Source organism: Metopolophium dirhodum, chromosome 8, assembly GCF_019925205.1.
Source record: "Metopolophium dirhodum isolate CAU chromosome 8, ASM1992520v1, whole genome shotgun sequence".
NCBI classification, from domain to species: domain Eukaryota; kingdom Metazoa; phylum Arthropoda; class Insecta; order Hemiptera; family Aphididae; genus Metopolophium; species Metopolophium dirhodum.
This window is the reverse complement of record NC_083567.1, coordinates 12,144,762-12,165,516: the sequence shown is the minus strand read 5'-3', so window position 1 is coordinate 12,165,516 and position 20,755 is coordinate 12,144,762. Positions and strand designations below refer to the sequence as shown.

Here is a 20,755-nt window from a genome sequence, read left to right as displayed (position 1 = left end):
CATGCTTAGGTAGTATATATGTATTTTTTTGTATTCTCTTATTCGTGATTTTGGAGCTGGCCATATTATGCTGTTAATATAAACTAAAACTATATAGGTAGGTAGCCATATTGAGTTATCCAATGACGCGTTTCCGATGTCGCGCATCGTCATCCATTTGCCGGTTAGAACCTTACAACATAGTACCTATGTCTATTGTTCATAGACTTCAAAATATATATAAGAAGTAAAATACCGTAATCATCAATGATTTTATGCCGGTAACGAATTCAATAATTCGTAACGATTTGTTTCTGTGTTTTCTCACTGCATGCGACACCGCAGCTTCTCATATAATATGTTCCTCGTCCCAAAAAAAATATTTCAACATTATGTAGTCCGGTACCTATACATTTTTTGATGATCAGATGTTTAATATACATTAAGAATACCTAATATATTACAAAACAAGCGACCGGTAGGCGCCAGGCGGCCCAATGATTTGGCTAATTAATATAATTACTATCAATATCATTATAATTTATAACGTTCTACTAACTAATCAATTGGCAATCTGCAGAAATCTATAAAAGATACCTACTGCAGCGGTGGCGGTTCATTCTATTGTCTCGGCTTTATACACCGCCCCGGTAAGCGGTGAAATGTGTCCTGCTGCAATAATTCACCGCCACCGCTGCAGTGTATGTGTGTGTGGGACCTTAATATATATAAACATTGTGAATAAACTTATATAGTTATAGATTTTACTTTAATATTTTACTATAATATTCTATAATATATTTATATAATATGTTATAAACTATTACTTACATTCGTAAGACCACCAATCTATGGCACATAATGTGTAATAGATTGTAATATTTTTTTTCTCTTTATCTATTTTTTTATTCTATAGAAAATCTGTTTTTTTTTTTTGTTTTTAAACCTCCATCAATTCTACCTAGTAGATACTTTATATTTTTTATAATAATTGTATTTATATTTATATAACTTTTTACTATAATTTTATAATTTTCTAACAATCCTATAACTATGTCAATATTGAATATGTATACTTTTGGCAACCCACAAGGTGGGCAGTCCGCTTAATAAAGTTGCTGTATATATATATATATATATATATAAAATCAGAGATCAGACAAACATATGTATTGCTTTTACACGAAAATGTATTAAATAATTTAAGTTCAGAATGATACATTATGGATAGTGTACCATTTATGTAATACACGGATGTACCTATGTGTATAGTAGCCACTAGCCAGTAAGTAAGTACCTTATACCCAGTGGCGGTTTTGTAAGAAAAATTATATGGTAGGTATAGTGGTATACGTTCATTTAAGAATTTAAGGTAAAGATGCAAATATGCAATGAATATTGAAATATTATAAGCGCACAACTCATCAGATTCAACATTCAACCCTTCAAAAAGCCTACAATCGTTTCGTGAACAATTATTTTACAAAGCTCTTAGGTACGGAATACATTCACAATTGCGCAAGCTTTGTAAACATTCTTTGTTACCTAGTTTTGTAGGTACATTTTCATTTATTTATGTAAGTATTGACAACTTATTATTTCACAGGTCTGGTTTAACATTCTATAATATTTAACTTGATAATTATCTCTTGGCAATTCATATTAGGTAGGTACCTACTCTAGCTGTTATAGTGGCAGCTCGAACACATTTTTATCGAAAAAACTACAATAATCACAGTCGTCGGTCAATAGGGTACGCTGCATAATAGTCGCGTCCCAAAGACAACTACGAAAAAAGGTCAGAGCTTTTTTGCGTCATATCCGAGTTGCGATCCGATTAATATATTTTGCAATATCTGACATGCCTATGTAATACTATTAATGTTCCCCGTTCGATAATAACGACAGCCAGTAGTCATAATATAGGTTTAAACTAACATAATATCATATTCTTTTTTACTAGTTCTAGATGATTTTCAATCTTGACCGATAACTAGTTGACTGATTAGTATAATGACAGTAAAATATGTAGTTACCAAATTAGGTGTCGCTTTTCTACTGCTGAAAACGTTTCACCGCTAACCGGTTTTTTTTCTAAGGTTAATTTATACATACAAAATATATTAGAAAAATAAAAATGTATTTCTAATACTATGAAACAGTTCGAAGAAAACCAAATTGACATACTTGAATTTATAAATATCCCTACCTAATATCATACAAGTTTTTACTAGTGCCATAATATTAATTAAAAATATTTAATACGACAAACATTTAAAAAAAAATCATAATAAAATGTTTAACCTAAAAAAAATATAACATCAGTTTTACCAGTGCCATAATATTATTAGTATTAAAAAATAAAATTTTTAAAATGTTTAACTTACCTGTTGTACTACCTACCGGTGCTACAGACAGTCCTAAGTCTGTACGAAAATGGAAAGGAAAATGAAGTTTAGAAAGTATATAATTTTATATTACAAAAATGCGAATGTGTAGTTAGTAAAATTAAAAACATTGCGGTCGCAATTCGCACGCACGGTAACAAAAACCTGCACCGCAATTCGTATTTACCCCAAAAAAACTCGAGCCTCAATTCAGAAATTATTATCGCGGGACGCAACTAGTTATCATCCCTTATAGGTACGCGTGGTAATAACCAATATTATATATTAATTATTAATTACACGGTTATAACTTATAGATGATTGATAAATGTTGTGTGACAATAAATACAAAATAGTAAATATACGGATTATTGCTTAATTAAATAATAATAATGTAAATATACGATCGTATACGTGCGTATTTTCAGGTACTATTTTTACAGAGTATATTATGCTAATTCACCAAATAGATAAATTGTTGTTTCTATCAATTTGTATGTTGTACTCTTAAAACTATCTTAACTTTTTTGTTGGATTTCGTGTACGATGTACGTCCTACGTCCTACGTTTATATGCTATAGTATGTTTGTATTATTGAAAACGATTGGCTTGGCTTTCTCTTATTCTTATTAATGTTTATTATTATTTTTAATATTATATTATTAGGTATAATATAGCGTATGGATTATAGAATTATGTAACACAAATAGTGTGTAGGTACGGTACCTACCTACATTTTATTGAATGACCAACTTGGGACCTTAAAATTGTCTTTAGGAGGCACGGTTCCATCAATGCGTGGCTTCAAAGCTATCTATAACGTACCTATCTATAACGTGGTGACGTGGGCACTTGCTGTAAATAACTTTTGGTTGAAAGCTAATAAAAAAAAAAGAAAAGAAAAACGCGGGTACTTACAATATAATAATAATAGTATAATTTATATTTTAAATCCGAAGTAGAAATTATGACTTGATAAATTATTATTATATTTGATATATACACTATACAGTAACAGTATATACACCTATTATCTATATTATACAATGTAATATTATTATATGTGTATTATTATACTTCGTTATATGTATAGAAACATATGATTTAATAATTTATAGTTAGTTTAAAAATAAAACCACACGATTGGTTTATGTTATTTTCGCAATTATTCAATACTTTTGAAGGTTATAAATTGTCAGCAGGTGCCCGAATAAAATTGACATGTATCAATAATACCTATTATAGTTCAGGACAAAATGTTAAATCACTATTAATCATTATAATAGCAACGTCAGTGGAAAATTGTACCTATTTAGTTTTGATCGTAATAATTGTTGTCGACTTACTATTATAACTAATGCCTTTATAATAGAAAATGTACACTATACGTAATGTTACGATGTGAATTCTGAATACTAGTTCAATAATTAAGATGAGTCACTAACTGACTGGAATATTTTATTTACCGTGTCTCCCACCGATTACAGTAAAAAGGTAGCGGGAGAAAAACTGGTCATTGACAACGAACTACGAAGACGTGACTGCGGTCTGCGAAGTGTATGCCTTTCAGTTAGACAGTTAGTGTAGTTCGGCCGTAGCGCGATGTTCATCGATGTACTGTTTTAGTGATAGTGCGAACAAAATCAGAAAACATGAGTTTAAGAAAAGTGTCCCGGCGTTTGAGCTTAGACGAATGTACTCGCGAGTATTTGGAAATGGGAATGGACTTAACGAACAAGCGAAAAAGATATTTTAGTTTTCACGAGAACTCAAAATACCGGAACCGAGATAGGCCGATATCATTTGAACTGCCGGATATGGATTTAGTGGAAGTCGACGAACGTACCGATACAACTGTAGACGGGTCCAAAAGCACCAATCAATTGAGCGTTGATAACTACAAGGAAATGGTGAAACAATGTCTGTTGGACTCAGCAAAAGGATTCACTAATGGTTTTCAATTTCTTCACGATATTGAATCTGGTATGGCAAATTTAGATACTTTAAATCGGTGTCCACAGCAACTGAAAAATTTAATTGTTCTGTGGGCGTGTTTTGTCAATAAATGTAATGTCGTGGAAGTCTTAGTTAAAGCCGGCGCAAACGTTAATTACTTACTACCCTATAAAGGCTATGGTGCTGTACACATAAGTGCTTTGAACGGTTGCGTTAATTGTTTGAGGTGGTTGTTAAATAATGGATGTGAACCGAATTGCCGCGTTGACGAAATGACAGCGCTACACTTCGCCACCTTCACAGATTCCGTTGATGCGGTCCATACACTTATCGAACATGGTTGTAAGCTCGAATCCACTGTCCTCCATAGCGCTGTAAAATCCAGAGCTGTAGGGTGCATTCAACTTTTATTATTCAAATACAACGTGGACGTTAATACGCTGGACTCTATGGGTTTAGCGCCTATACATATTTGCGCTGACCAAGGTTTTTCAGACTGTATGTACATGCTCTTGAGTTCCGATAAAATGTTAATCGACCAAAAAGACTATCACGAATGCACAGCGTTGCATTTGGCTTGCGAATCTGCACACGTAGAGTGCGTAAAATTGTTAATCGAACATCAGGCTAATATACATGCTAAAAATATGAAATTTCAAGTACCTATACACATGGCCGCAAAAGCTCCAAGTGTGGAATGCATCGATTTTCTAATAAAAGCGGGGGCTGACGTCAACGCCAGAGACATAGATGACCGAACACCATTGCACTCGGCCATATCTGTCAAGACTCTAAATGTTTGTCATGCAGTAGACACGTTGCTAAGTCACCAGGCAAAAATAAACGTACAAGATCACTTTGGTTTTACACCTCTACACATAGCAGCGATCAACGAGGTGCCGGAATGTGTAGAGTCATTGTTGGCCAAGGGTGGAAACGTAGGTATTCAAACGTACGGTGGTATATCGGCACTAAACATGATTGTAAGAAAAGTGCCTTCGTGCGTGCCTGCCGTAGCCAAACAGTTGGACAGTGCCGTTACATCTAACTGGGCAGATGGGTTTAAGCGTGGTCCGGAGATACAACTTCGATTCAAGTATTTGTTGAACTGTAATACTTTTGGTGAAATTGATTTACTAAAATGTTTTCAAGAAGAAGGCCAATATGAACTATTACAGCATCCACTGTGTCAAGCTTTTTTATTTCTAAAATGGAGAAAGATACGGAAATATTATTTAATGCGACTGGCAAGTTTGGGATTTTTCATTCTTCTGTATACGCTCTATGTAACGACCGTACTGAGTCACGATTGCTACAACGCGATCCATTTGCCAAATCAAACTAATTCGACATGTTTCCAGAATAACACCACCCTCAGTGAATTTTTAATAGAAAACTATCAAGTAATGGATGTAATTATTTACGTATTGTATTTGATCAGCATCATAGAAGGATTCTTGAAAATATCAGAAATGGCTGGGTATATGTATGTTCATCAATATGTCCTTAGTTTAAGTAACATGAGCGAATGGTTAGTATTAATAAGCGTGCCATTAATATCGTTTCATATTAGTGGATACACATCTTACTGGCAGAATCATATTGGAGCTTTTTGCGTACTCTGTGCTTGGACAAATTTAATGATAAAAATAGGTCAACTCCCTTGGTTTGACACTTATGTCGCCATGTACACTAAAGTTCAAAAAGAATTTGCAAAACTCCTCTTGGCATATATATGTCTATTAATAGGTTTTTCTGTTAGCCTTTGCGTCGTGTTTCCTTCTTCTAAATGGTTCAACAATCCCATTATTGGTTTTGTAAAAGTACTAGTGATGATGGCGGGAGAATTGGATATTTCAATGTTAGAAGTACACGATGAATCGCCGATAATATCTAAATTTAGCGCTTATATTGTATACGTAGCCCTTTTAATATTTGTGTCAATTATACTTATGAATCTACTTGTCGGAATTGCTGTACATGATATACAAGGTTTAAAAAAGACTGCCGGTTTGTCTAAAGTTAGATGTCAGATTAAACTTATATACTATATTGAACTATTCATGTTGCGAAGTTTTTGGCCAAAAAACGTCAAACGTAGGGCTCTGGTTTATCCTTCTAAACATCGAGCTCATATGACAGTTAAACCTTTGAATCAACAACAAACATTGCCTAGAGATATTATAGACGCTGCTAGATTTTTAATTAAAAGAAAAAAACAAGATAGGTGTGATGACAAAGACATTTTTAAAATACAAGAAATATTAAAAGAAGTAAGAGATTTAAGAGCAGTTGTAGAGGAAAATCAAAAGGTCATTAAACATTTGTTAATTAATGCAAATAAAATATAGTATAATTAATAAACATTTATACAATTGTGTATAGAATAACAAATAAATAATAATAGTAAATATTTAGGTAATTAATTCATGGGGAGATGAAAAAATATTTTAAAATCTGACTATACATTCATAGATATTATAATATTTCGTTTTATGGCCACATTCAATAATTTTATATAATTATACATATAAATTAATACAAACCATCTAAACCTCGTGCAAAAAGTAACTAGGAAGGCTAGGATCTAAATATTAACTATTAAGACATTAATTGTGTGATTTAAAGTGTTTATAAAATTTGTATTTACCTACAGGTAGGTACTGTTGTATATATAGCAACAATTATATTATAGTATTATATTCAAAATATTGTACACAATACATATAAGTTTTTCTTTAAATACATTTGTAAACAACTTTGTTAGGTGTTTTATATTTTGAGAAACAAATTTTAGTGATATTTTTGTATTTTTTTGTTCCTATATTGTATTTTAAATTTTTATGTTTTATGTACCTATTGCTCAAAATGTGTGTTATGTGAAATATATAAAACTATAAAATATACTGTTTAATAATCATTATATTTAATGATAATTATGGCTACTTTAAATGTATACTTAATCTTAGTGTACATCCTTATTTAGTAGGTACATTATTTAGTACCTACTAAAATTGGTTATTTAGTATAGGTGATTCACAATAGATAGGTATTTGTCAACATTTTCGTTTTTAAGAATTAACAAACTGGTTTATTAATTAACTAGGAAGGTATGTAAATACTGGGTAATATACTAAAATATTTGTTTTTACATGCCTACCTACACATAAATAAATAATGTATTATAATATAATAAGAAAGTTAAAAAGTTTACATTTTAATGATCAAATTAATGTACAACTTTACATGCAGAAATTCTCTAACAGTAGCCACTCTATTGTGGGTGAATAAAAATTACAACATAACAAAACAGACAATAGTGAAGATTTTTTGTAAATTTGCCTTGTGTAGGTTACATGTGTTTATATAATTATATTTAGTTCTCAATGATAAATTATGTATTTACGTGTTTATAATTAAAACTCTATAAGAAAATATTTACGGTAAGGTAATATTGTCGGTTGAAACCTTAATAGCAATTGTTGTGAAGGTTAACTAGTTAAACCTAACCTGTTTCCGCACCAAAAGTATAAATCAAAAACCATAAGTATAACAAAAATTAATGATAAAATATGAAATTAAGTAACTAAATATGATTTTAATTAGTCCTTATGTAGGTAGTAGGTAAATTAGTATTACAATTAGGTAGGTACCTACCTAGTTTTATAAGAACACTAATTTTTCTAAATTGTAACACAGATTTCCGATTCACTCTATGAAAAAAAACTGTGTTGGAAAACTAATATTTTTAAAGGGTTGTACACGTCTTGTATGGTTGATAGATATCTATTAGCTATTACTTATTACTTATTATTGTTCCCACCTTTATGCATTGGGTTTCCGAAATAAGTAACGTTTATTTTCAATATCGTAAAATGTATATTATTAATACTGTAGCCTGTAGGTAATATCATATAGAACAATATTGTTCAATGGTAATATAGGCACCTACCTAGTAATAGTAGGTACCGTCTATATATACAAGGTACACCTTATGTCATTGCAGTACGCGGGGTTTTTTAACGATTATGGATCGATGACATAGAATTTTGTTAAAACGAAAAAAGACGTGTTTCTTAATTTTTAACAGGCAATTTTTTAAACACAGGTGTACCAATAGAGAAATCAACTTAATTTTTTCAAACGGTAACTACTATATTTTTTAACGGATTCTGGTAAAGTTTTTTTTCGCTGAAAATGTTGATAGTCAGATCATCAATTTTTATTGGCTAGTTTATTAACTATGGTCCTCTAAAGTTAAGTAAAATATGTATTAATAATTTTAATTGAAATTATTGATATAGGTTTAATTTACAATAACTAAATAATTTTTCCTTATAACTACCTTTTTATACACTTCAGTAGTTTAATCGGTTATGAAACTCTCTCTCAAAAAAAAAAACAAACAAAATTGTTGGCAAACATAGTTTATTATTTTTATTTTATCAGTATTTATTATTATTTTAATTTGTTATTATAGCTAGGTAATCGTAATCAATTACTTCACAGTTACTTTTCTTACAAATTATCATAAAATTGGATTCTTGTTATTAGATGGCTAAAGTAATAATGGTAAATTGGTAAATGGTATTCGATTGTTGGCATTAATGTCTTAGGTATGTTGGGGGTTAAAAAAAATTGTATAAAGAAAAATGTGCAATGTTTTGAGGTGCTCTCTTCTCGTAATGGAATTAACTTGAAATTTGAACCATATAGGTTCCCTATATTGGTAGGTATCGCTTGGAAAGTATGAATTTAGGAGTTGAAATTCAAACCCTTCTTATTTTATAGTTTTGGACATTTACATTTTATTTCGTACTTTTCCTATCATAAATTCCTATCATACTTTTCTTACAATATCATTAATTTGGATTCTTTATTAGGTGGTTAAGGACTAAGGTAATACCTAATAGTATTTGATTCTGGTTATAATAATATTGGAAATCTGTAATTAACTCAGATTAAAAGTATGCCTAAGTTAGGTAAAAACCTATATTGAGATTGACTATTTATCTAAATATCTTGCAAATAGTTTATTTTATATCACGATTATTAAATGATTCTTAAAGAATTTCAACTGCTTTGCATGCGATACCTACCAATATAGGGAACTTATGGTTCAAATTTCAAGTTATAAAAGTTAGTTATAAGAAAAAATTATTTAGCTATTGTAAATTAAACCTATATCAATAATTTCCATTAAAAGTATTAATGCATATTTTACTTAACTTTAGAGGACCATAGTTAATAAACTAGCAAACCAAAATTGATGATTTGACTATTAACATTTTCAGAAAAAAATATAGAAGTTGCCATTCGAAAAAATTAAGTTGATTTTGCTATTGGTACACCTGCGTATTAAAAAAATTTGAAATTGTTATAAAAAATTGCCTGTTAAAAATAAAGAAACAATTCTTTTTTCATTTTAACGAAATTCTATGTCATCGATCCATAATTGTTAAAAACCCCCTCTACAATGACATAAGATACACCCTGTATATATTAGCATTCATTAAATATATATAATGTATATTTAATCAATGATATTATAGTGATTAGTCGAGTTTAGGTATTTATTAACTATCAATTCGAATAAACGAATGTAAATATAATGTGGTTTGTTGACAATCACATAGGTATCGGTATATAGATTACCTATAATACAAAATAGTAAATAGGTACAATATATACTATATTATAGTTCAAGTGGTAAGTAGGTACTAGGTATGTACTGTGAAATACCTATAATATGGTATAAACATATATAAATAATATGTATTACATAAACAAATATAATATTTCAATATTTCATATGAAGAGACAAATAATATAAGTTAGGTGGTATAGCAATTAGCAATATAGCCGTGTAAGTATATTTTTTCGTTATAGATGCATACATGGATTAAAGATAAATTTATTAGGTAAGTAATCATTAAAGCTCGTTATATTTGTATAATGCACAAAGGGAAAGTATAAAAAGTTGAATTTTCAAATGTCATTTGCGATTATAATCGTTACTATATGGGTGTGGTATTAATGTGTTATACATTTTAAAAACGTAATTATGCATTCCTATTTCCTGAATTACAAATATAGTTGAAAATGTCCCAATAAATATTTTATCGTTAATAATATTACATGTATGATGTACCTAGGTAGTAGGTATATTTCATGCACATTTTTATTGTTGAAAACTGATGTAAAAAAGATTATTATAAAATAATGAGTAAAGGAAAAGTCACTATTATCAACTCAACAGGATAATCATTATTTCATTAACCAACAATAACATTATTTTCCTTTAAATTAATATTAATGTAAGTAGGTACCTACCTATTTGGATATAAGTTTATAAACATGTTAGTAAATACCTATCTACTTACCTAACTACAGTCAAAAGTTAAGACTACTACTTATATTGAACTAATCTAAATATTATTACTAATTAATTACCCAATCGTAAAATATAATTATACCTAAGTTGTTTAAAAATTAAAAAATTAAAATAAAACCTGTGAAATTAAAAATAAATATATTATTATTAAAATTGAATGTGCCTAAGGCCTATATAATATATACCTAAACGAAACCAACTATCAATAAATTGATAGTTAACCTAACACTACAGTAGGTACCTATACTGTACGAATATTGGTTTCCAGAAAAAAACATGTTACCTACCACTCGTGTTTATGCTTTTACCATATAGGTATCGAATATCGACGATGTTCATAAATTTCAAATTTAAATATTTAATATTTATCAGTTGCCCACCGGTGTAATCTAAGTTATTTATATTCACAACTTAAAAACATAATATATACCTACAAATATTATAATAAATATTATTTAGCGGAGATTGCAGTTACTACCTATAATTAGTACCTACCTTATATATTATTACATTCTCAGTCGTCACAAAAATTAATATAATTGTAATTTATATCTACCTAAGTACCTATTGGAGTTATAGGTAGGTACCTAGATATCGTGACTTATAATACATTGATGATCATGATCGATTATCTGTTATAAATGATAAATTATAACTTATAATACTTATGACGATAACAAGTGCACATTTTAGTTTTTAATGGTCTCTTCAATGTCTTTCTATATACGCGGTTTATAAACGGTATTATTTATCAATATATTATACTATTACCTACAGTATAGTGAACAATTGCAATACACTCGTGTGTTTTCCTGTTTAGTAGGTATAGTATACCTATTATTATTTATTAATATTGTTATTATAATATGTGATAAGATAATTGATACTAGGTAGTAGGTACTAGTTCGTTCGCGAACGACCCATCTCTAGCTGGAAGACAAGTCTCCCAATATTTTTGTTCTTGAAACCTTTTGGGCTCAAGCAAATGTATTTGACGACCCTATTGTAGGTAACCATTTAAATATCAATATTGTCTGTATTTTTATCGTTTGTTTTAGTTAATATGTTAAGGAGTGTATCAGTTTTGAGTGGAGAATGTTTGAGTGTTATTTCCATGATTTGGTATATTCGATTTTGGTGACTTTCTTGGAGAAGTGAAATGTTTTTATGATAAAGTAGATTTGGCTTCAATCCAATTATTTTCGTTGTAATCTGAGTTTACGTCACTGGTATGCATGCCATTAATCATTATCTAATTTTGGTATTTGTAAGTGTACATACAGTGGCGTGACGAAGGACTTTATTTGAGGCACGTGCCTCAGCTTTAAGGGTGGTGGGTATCCTGGAGACAAGGAGCATTTCAAATATAGTAAAAAATTTATTAAGTACGCACTAAGGCAATAAGACCGAGCCAATAATTCTCAGTTACCATTTACGTAAGTCATTATTTATATATAAGTATTTATAATTACTAATATAAATTATTGTGCCTCATAAGTTAATGAAGTTCGCCACGCCACTGTATACAGATATACAATATACTGCTTGTCGGCTTATAATTATTTTAATTTAGGGGGGTTTATTATTTTTACGATTATCTAGACTAGATAGTTATTTAACTGCAGGCAAAGCTATAGGTGTGGTAAGCTCCCATTTTGCCGCCGCGGCCGTTTCATTTCGCCGAATTCATTTTTCGATTAACTTAATATTACAACTTTTAAGTTACATTACTTTTTAAATTACATACTAACAAACTATATTTATATATTATGTATTTATATAAAATTGCGTACACCATTATAAATTCATAAATAAAAAAATCGATAGTTGCATAGTAATAATATAAAAAAATAACCATAATATAAAAAAATATAATAAGTTTTTTATTTTTTTAAATTAGTTAAAATTATTCGTTGTGTTTAATTAAATAACTAATATTGCCCAAATACCTAATGAATCCATTTCATCTGTGGAGGATTGCTTGTCACTCTCTCCATAAGACAGCAAATTTTTTGTTCGAGCTTAATGTGCTTATTGCTATAATTATTTTAACTTGTTTTCATATATATTAGCGAAGGTCAGTTTTAATTGCGTATTAGCGTTATCGGTGTTCTTTTTCGATAATGTTTGTTGTGTTTACTTTTTGGTTATTTGTAGAAGACAATAAGACATTTTATAATATAAGTCTTATACTCACGTAGTTACTAGTCACGTTACACCGTTGTCCACTTGTCACTGCTGTAGTGGAAAATAGGTACACCTACCCGTTTGTTCATCACGATTTTTTTTTTTATTATTCGACACTTATGACAACTTTAAACTTTATTGTTTCAGTGTAATTATTAATTATATGGACTATAGTCTTCAGTAATCTTCTAGATTTAGCGGCGAGCGGAGCGAAAATTACGCGTGCATACCGTAGAAGTGCGGGACACTGATTCGGTATCACTGGACAATTTGAAATGGTACAACAGTATATCATACAAAGTATACCCACCAATAACGCAACCGTAGGTATTATATACAATATGTTTTGACAGGTTGTTTTATTTTTGCTCTTGAGTAAGCATAGAGAATCCATTTCAGCTGAATTTCATTGAAATTTCTTTTTCAAATCCATAAGGCTAAAGCTCAACTATATAGCGGTTTACTCCCATCTTTTTGAAACTGTAGACAGCTTTCAGACATCAATGATGAATTATTTTAGTTGGGTACTCAGTTGTAGACAGTTCGTGAGTTCCAATAAAAATACATTATTAAAATATATTAATATAATATTATTATCATGGACGATAGTCCACAAAACCAGTATAGTATACCAATACGATAGCCGCAGTGCTTTCTGCCGTTGTAATTTCGAATGTTTTAGTATGTATTTTTGACGCTAGATAACGCTGCCGTATACGATTTTGTTATGATAATGTAATGATGGATTACATTTTTAGATTACGTGTAAATGTGTATCCAACCTACACGGCTACACGCAGGGGCGGATCTGGGGGAGATTTCGGGCAGGGAAAATACAAAAGTAAACCGGCCCACTTACTAATTTACCAAATATTGAATTTCAGCCAACATAATATTATTATGTAAGTAATACTATTTTAACATAACTACAACATTTGGTGAGATATGCAATTTATAAAATTTTATCAAACTTTATAAAACTACACTTTATAAAATGTTATTATTGATATATATATACATCGATATCAATTTTATATTTATTCTTGAACAGTTTATGTTTATACACATTTATAATAGTCTAAGGACCTATATATAACACAATAAAAGCAAATAATTTGAATCACTAATGTTACAATTTTTTTATTTAATAAGAAAGCTTACCTATTCAATAATATTTAATAATGTGCTTTTAGACTTAAGTTAGTTAAGTATTTTAATAATTTAATCATTATACCTATTTCGTATACTGTATAGAACTATAGAACATCTTTTTCAATCGCGATGAGTATAAAAGCTTATAATTTACTTCCACTTAATATACCTGATAGGTAAATGAACTAAATCAACACGCAAAATCTATATACGTATATCTTTTTATTTTCTAAAAAAAAGTTTTCTGCGGTTGCAATATTGTTATTCAAAATAACATTATGCAGGTACTTCAGTTCTAAACAACCAGAAAAATTACAATGATACTTCTGACAAAGTTCCAACCAAATTATTGTTTATTTTATAAATATTATTACGTTTATTTTCATTCCTATTCTTGGTATAAAATGTTGTATTTTATAGCGGTAACGGTGTAACAAGCGTTCTACAAGTAGTTCACTGGTGTCGTAAGCAATCTATGATAATCTTTGTAATTTTTACAATAAATTTGTGCTGCGAACACTGTAAAACATACACGATATTTAAGTTTTAGATTTATGTTGACAGGACATTGAGCTTTTAAAAATACGATTTTTTTTATAACAAATTAAATGCAAAAACCCTTTGCCTGAAATTAAGAGAGAAGTAGAACTTTGGACCATTAGTCACTACTATTCACGTAGTATTTATAACCTAACCTAACCGGATTTATGGAAAGTATCTATACTAAAATGTGAACTAAATTGGATATAACCATAGATAAAATCACAGTGATTTTTCTATAGACCTACAAACCGGAACCCATACCCAGCACATTGAATTTTTATTGCATAATATTTCAAAACAAAAATGTTCCATATGAATCTATACTCTATAATATGCATACATCTAAGGATTTAATTTTCGATGATTTTATTAAATGCCATGTTAGCAATATTTTGGGAGGAATTAATATAGTATAAAGTATTAGCATAGATTAAATATATGTATGTTTAATCTATGGTATTAGTAATAAATTATAATATTTTTCATATACCTAACAACGTTATTTTGAAATAAGTACATTTTTAGGGAACATTTCGACCGACACTAATTTTTATAAATTATTATTTTATTTTCTTTTTAACAATATAATATTATGTAACATGTTTATTCATAAATTAATATTAACTGAAGTTTACTTAAATAATTTTATTCGTACAAACTTTTTGTACGTATTTTTTTAGTACATCGTAACTATTATGGTACATCGTATATAGCTTACGACACCGTTACCTTTATGGCTTTATGGCTCTTTATGTTTACTGTTTTGCCACTCCTACAGTTAGTTATCCCCGGCCGGGAAAAACGGATCAACGACAGTGGTGTGCCCGGCTTATTGACTATCCACGACGCCGTGCATATACAAATCTACTAGTCATACAGAATAATTTAATTTATTCTGTGTTTTTACGATTTAAATGGATAAAAAATTACCTTTCACTTGATGTTAAGAACACCCATAGAACTATTGAAGTTAGTACGATTAAATGAAGAAAGATAAGTTACCTACTTGATTAAAGTGACTATATTAGTTACTATACAGGAAACATATTCAAATACATTAGTCATTATTAGCTTACAAATTAACATAGATTAAACATAGTGCTATTAGTTTTTATTTTCGTTCGTTATCTCCACAATATCTAATAAATTGTTTAATAATACCATAATATAAATAAATTAATGTAATATTATACAGCATAACTGTGCTATTACTAAATTAATTAATACATTTATTTTATGCGTATACTTATGCAATGTACAAGGGTAAAAATGATTTTACTTGGTAATAGGCTACAAAAATTAAATTAAAAAATAGTCCTGGAATGCTAAGCACCGGTATTTTTACAACTGCTCCTTTCATAACCTCAAAACATGTTTAATAAACTTTAAATATATTTTAATATAATTCTGTTGTTGCCCTCCACACCACCCAATACTATAGTAAACTGCATTGCAATGATTTTAAATTGCTATACACGTCAATAGTAAATAGCAATGAATAAAATCGTCTGTATAATTGTTAAGAGGACGCTATATCCAGTATCCACATGTGTTGTCTCCTTCTTACAAGTGTAAGACATAGCAAAAACTGTTTTGCTAGGGGTAAGAACACTAAGAGCTACTCAGGCTGTAGTCCAAATAGTCCAAGCCAAGCAACCAAATTCCCACACTATAAAGAGGAGAACATTTACTGTGAACGTTATTTTTATTTTTTCGATATCAGAACTAAAAAAAAGTTACTCAAGTTTGAAAAACTCAAAAATAATCAATTTTTAAACAATAAGAACTTTGTTCGTTTTTGTGATATTGAAAAATTAAAAACAACGTTGTACAGTCAATTTTCTCCTCTTTCTAGTGTTTATATTTGGTTGCCTAACTTGGACTACAACCTGAGTGATGGTTACTTAACCATTTTTTCTATGTTATACATTTGTAAGACAGAGATAACACGTCATGTGTAGCGTCTTCAATAATATTTGTTATTCCGCATTCAATTCAGCGTAGTCCGCAGGTTAAATAATATTAGTAAAAACTAAAAAATAAAAAGCAAGTAATAACCAGAATTATTATAAAAGGAACATAATTTTGTAGCCAATTGTGTATTTTAGGCTGCTTTATAAGAATGTAAAAAAAAGCCCGGACAAACTTCGTTTTGAAGTTATTGATGAAAAAATTCAAAAACTACATTTTTTTCGTAACGTGCATTTTTTGGTAACCTAACCTGCGGGCTGATGGATGACCTAACAAATAAACTTAACCTTGTTAGTAAAAGTAACACAAGTATAATGGCTACCGTCGCCCATCGGCTCCGGTCACCAAATTTAAGGGACCTCCTTCCGCCTGCCGGCTCCGGTCGCCAAACTGCGGACCTCGAGTTGGATGGGTACTCGGCCCCCAAACCCTCGAGGTTGAAATAGCAAACCTGGGGAGAGGGGTATGTTAGTAACTACCTATTAACGTATAATATGTAAATATTATATTGTCTTTATAAATAAAATTGTAACTATACCTGTTTACCTGTATTACATTTTTTCATAAATTAGGCAACTTTTAATACCTGTAAAAACTTCAAAAGTAAGTAGGTATGTTAGGTAAGTTTTTATTTTACCAATATACTGAGCGTTAAAAACTACACATTTTGAAAAACAATTTAAAAATATTTAATTGTAAGTATTTTTTTTTTAAAAATCGAAAAAAATGTAGTTTTTGAAGTTTTTCATCAATAACTTTACAACGAAGTTTGTCCGGGCTTTTTTTTACATTCTTATAAAGCACCCTAAAATACACATTTTGGAAAATAAAATTTTTTAAAAATCGATAGGTTGTTAAACAATTATTATGCCTAGTTTACAAATGATTGGTGAAATACTGAAATACATTTTACAGGGAACTGGGGGAGCTAATTTGAAGCCTGGAGGTGCGAAGCAGTAAGTACCCCCTAGCACCGCCTATGTGCACCTATGGTGTTTCGAATTTCGAAAGTCGAATAGCGGGAAAAATTAACTAAGAGATGTGGCGATTGCACAGCTGGCAGATAAAACGTTATCAGCTGAAATCTGAATAGCCTTATCATAATATTTTTTTCATCAACAAAATCCAAAACGATAGTGCTGAAATTTGGTCGTTAAAATTATGTTCGTAAATCATCAGCCTTTTACTTTTGATTTTTTACTTCATTACTAAAATGTCGTAATACTGTTTTACACATAACACTTTGAAAATGTGTAAATGTCGTTAACTATGAAAATGTTGACAGTATTGTATTATAGTTTGTTTTAAATCGGATAAACTTTGGTGTAACCTTACAGATATAACACAAAAGTAAGTGTCTATTTACAATAATATTTAACATCGGTCGTAAACCGTTTATTAATGTAGTAGATAATTTTAAATTATGCATCCAAACCTTAAAAAGTTATGATTTGCGAGCATTTAAAAATAAACTTGCCACTGATACCTAACTCTAATATAATAATTTTTTACTTTTTAGTTGAACCAAATTTGTTTTGTATCTTATCCTAAATTGGTATAGCTAGGTTATTTTATGAAACGTAATAGCTAACGTGTAATAATATGTTTTCATATAGCTACATATAGTATTAATGTATATTTTGATACAACATTTATTTTGTTTATTTAATATTATATTAAATTTATGAATTTTATTTGTCAAATTATAGGTTAATCCCAAAATTAGTTTTTTGAAATTGTTCTTATATTTTTATTAAATTATACTCTCAGATTATTTTTTGAAAATAAAATAAAGCTTACTGAATTGTACAATGATATTTTTCTGTTTAACGTAAATAGTTGATTACGATAATCCGCTGATAATTATTGTTATTATTTTAAACAATGTATATTTATGCTTGGCTATTAGGTAATAATGTGTTTATAGAAATTTAAATTTTAATAATTTTATACTTAAAAATAGTGGTGTTAAGATGTTTTAAAATCACTAAGGTAAAAATAATTTTAAATATTTGTTTACTCTTATCACATTATTGTGTTATATCAAAGGCTACTTGGTTATTTATCCCAATAGAAATTTGTGTTTGGTACCATGATAACTTACAAATTGTATAAAATCTTAAGACTTTCATTTTTAATTTGATAATTTAAAAAAAATATGGTTTTATTTATTATAAAATATACGAGCTGAGCCCTTTGTATAATTAGGTAGATTAATATACAAGGTAAGGTAAAGCAATAGAATTAATATTACATAGAAAATGTATGTAAATACATATAGATTTTTGTTTAATTAAGTGTAATAATCAAAAATTAAAAAAAATTACATGTAGGGTTGGCATGCGACATCAAACGTCTTAAAGGTTCATTACTCGTGTAGTTGGCGGAACTGAAGGGTAAGTGGAATGTAGAAGTACAGCGAGAAGATCGTTGGGGAACTTTAAATGTAACTAGGGAAAGTAAGGTTGGAGAATCAATAACACTAGTCAGTAGGTCTTATAAACATTTTTTACCAAAATAATGTGCGCTCAGCACAAAACTAAGATAAGTGACAACAGGATAATAATCGTAAGGAGGACAAACAATACCTAGAAAGTAGCTGAACTATTTGCTGAACCCTTTCAAGCTGTCGATTTTACAATATTGTTAACATAAATTAGAAATAAACAAAATGTTCATTGTTTTTTAGTATTGTTCAACGATGGATTTAAAACAAGGTTCAAGTACTGATTGGTGTCCAGATGATTTTGATCAAGATGATGATATAAATAGACCAGGGCCTTCAGGAATGAAACACAACACGGGTCATTTTGTGGTAACATAACTTTTTTAACTAAAAAAAAATGAAAAAAATGTGTTATTATTATACTATGTAATGACTAATGATTATCAAAATGTTTTTTGGGAACCTATTTTAATATTTTGTTTTAGATTGGTGGTATGAAGTTTAAAAATATTGACTTCATTAAAGATACGTTCACAGATGATAATATTGTATTAACAGATACCAACGGCCGTCCATTTGATGTATTAACCAACAATGATATGCATTCCATGACAGTTCTTGGTAACTGAAAATATATACTTATTTAATTTAAATTTATTGTATAATATTTTTTTAGATAATCAAGCTACAGATTTTGGAATGACCAAGCACTCACAAACTGTAATGTTACCAGAATACAACAGCATGTCAGAAGTGGAGGCTATGGTATCCATACCAGATCAGTATTTTCAAAATGATTTATATCATATTAAAACAAATAATATGTCTCAAGTGTCTAATAGACATTCAGTCATGGATAATCTATCGCATGACAATTCCTTAGTACAAATTGATCAGTTATCATTTATTCCCAAACAAACTGATAATTTTGTCAATAATCTAGGAAGTAATCAAAATATGATTTTAGAGACTGGGAACAATCGTTTTATCTTTTCCGAAAATGGTGGTAGCTATATTGAATTGACTTTGAAAGAAAATGATGTGTTAAATAGTGATGAAAATGAATTTTATACGGTACCACAGTCTAGATCTGTTCAAAATAATCATATTGCCCAGAAAATAGTGTCGATAGACGATCTAAGTTTATTATCATCTCCAAAATCACATCATAATGTAGAGTTACTAGTCAATCACGAAGAATTAGTGGATGATATTGACACTTGTGATATAGCAGTTGTTGATGAATCACAAATTCCACTTAACAGTAGTCAGTTAAAAGGAAGACTTGATGTAGGATCTGAAAGTGTTTCACTTGATGTTGATCATCATCAACATAGTTCAGGTATTTATAGAACAGATATTTAGATTGATTTACTTATAAGATTTAAACAACTTTATGTCTTGATTAAACAATTAAACAAATCCTAAATTAAAAAATAATCTTTTTATTATTTTTATTAAGGTTTTCAAAGAATGTCAAAAGAAACAATTGAAAAGATAGCAGAAGAATTTGTTAGACAACCACAATGCATTGATGAAGATATAAGTATTAATTTTATTAGTAGAATTAATCCAAAACCACCAGCTCTAATAGAATATTGTAAGTATTAGCAAAATTATGTGAAATTATTATTATTATTATTGTATGTATAGAACCTAGTGTTACAGACTATGTACAAACAACAAATAAATAATTTAGAAAAGATAATATATAATTAAATTAAATTTTAAAATACTAAA

General features: G+C 29.2%; 2 protein-coding genes across 2 annotated transcripts in view; both read left to right on the top strand.

Annotated features, from left to right (window-relative positions):
• The first annotated feature begins 3,958 nt into the window (after positions 1 to 3,958).
• LOC132950232 (transient receptor potential channel pyrexia-like) lies at positions 3,959 to 7,239 on the top strand. The gene has a single exon (XM_061021557.1). The coding sequence runs from the start codon at positions 4,019 to 4,021 to the stop codon at positions 6,671 to 6,673; it is 2,655 nt and encodes an 884-aa protein (XP_060877540.1). The 5' UTR covers positions 3,959 to 4,018; the 3' UTR covers positions 6,674 to 7,239.
• Positions 7,240 to 17,694: 10,455 nt separating this feature from the next.
• LOC132949984 (PR domain zinc finger protein 10-like) overlaps positions 17,695 to 20,755 on the top strand; it is a 54,580-nt gene continuing 51,519 nt past the window's right edge. The window contains 5 exon segments of the mRNA XM_061021144.1: positions 17,695 to 17,919; positions 19,259 to 19,384; positions 19,501 to 19,636; positions 19,692 to 20,357; positions 20,478 to 20,615. Of these exon segments, the coding sequence (XP_060877127.1) occupies positions 19,271 to 19,384; positions 19,501 to 19,636; positions 19,692 to 20,357; positions 20,478 to 20,615 (1,054 nt within the window). The 5' untranslated portion in view covers positions 17,695 to 17,919; positions 19,259 to 19,270.

Bases quoted from the DNA above. Each gene is read 5' to 3' on its own strand.
- LOC132950232 (XM_061021557.1), top strand. From the start codon at position 4,019: ATGAGTTTAAGAAAAGTGTCCCGGCGTTTGAGCTTAGACGAATGTACT.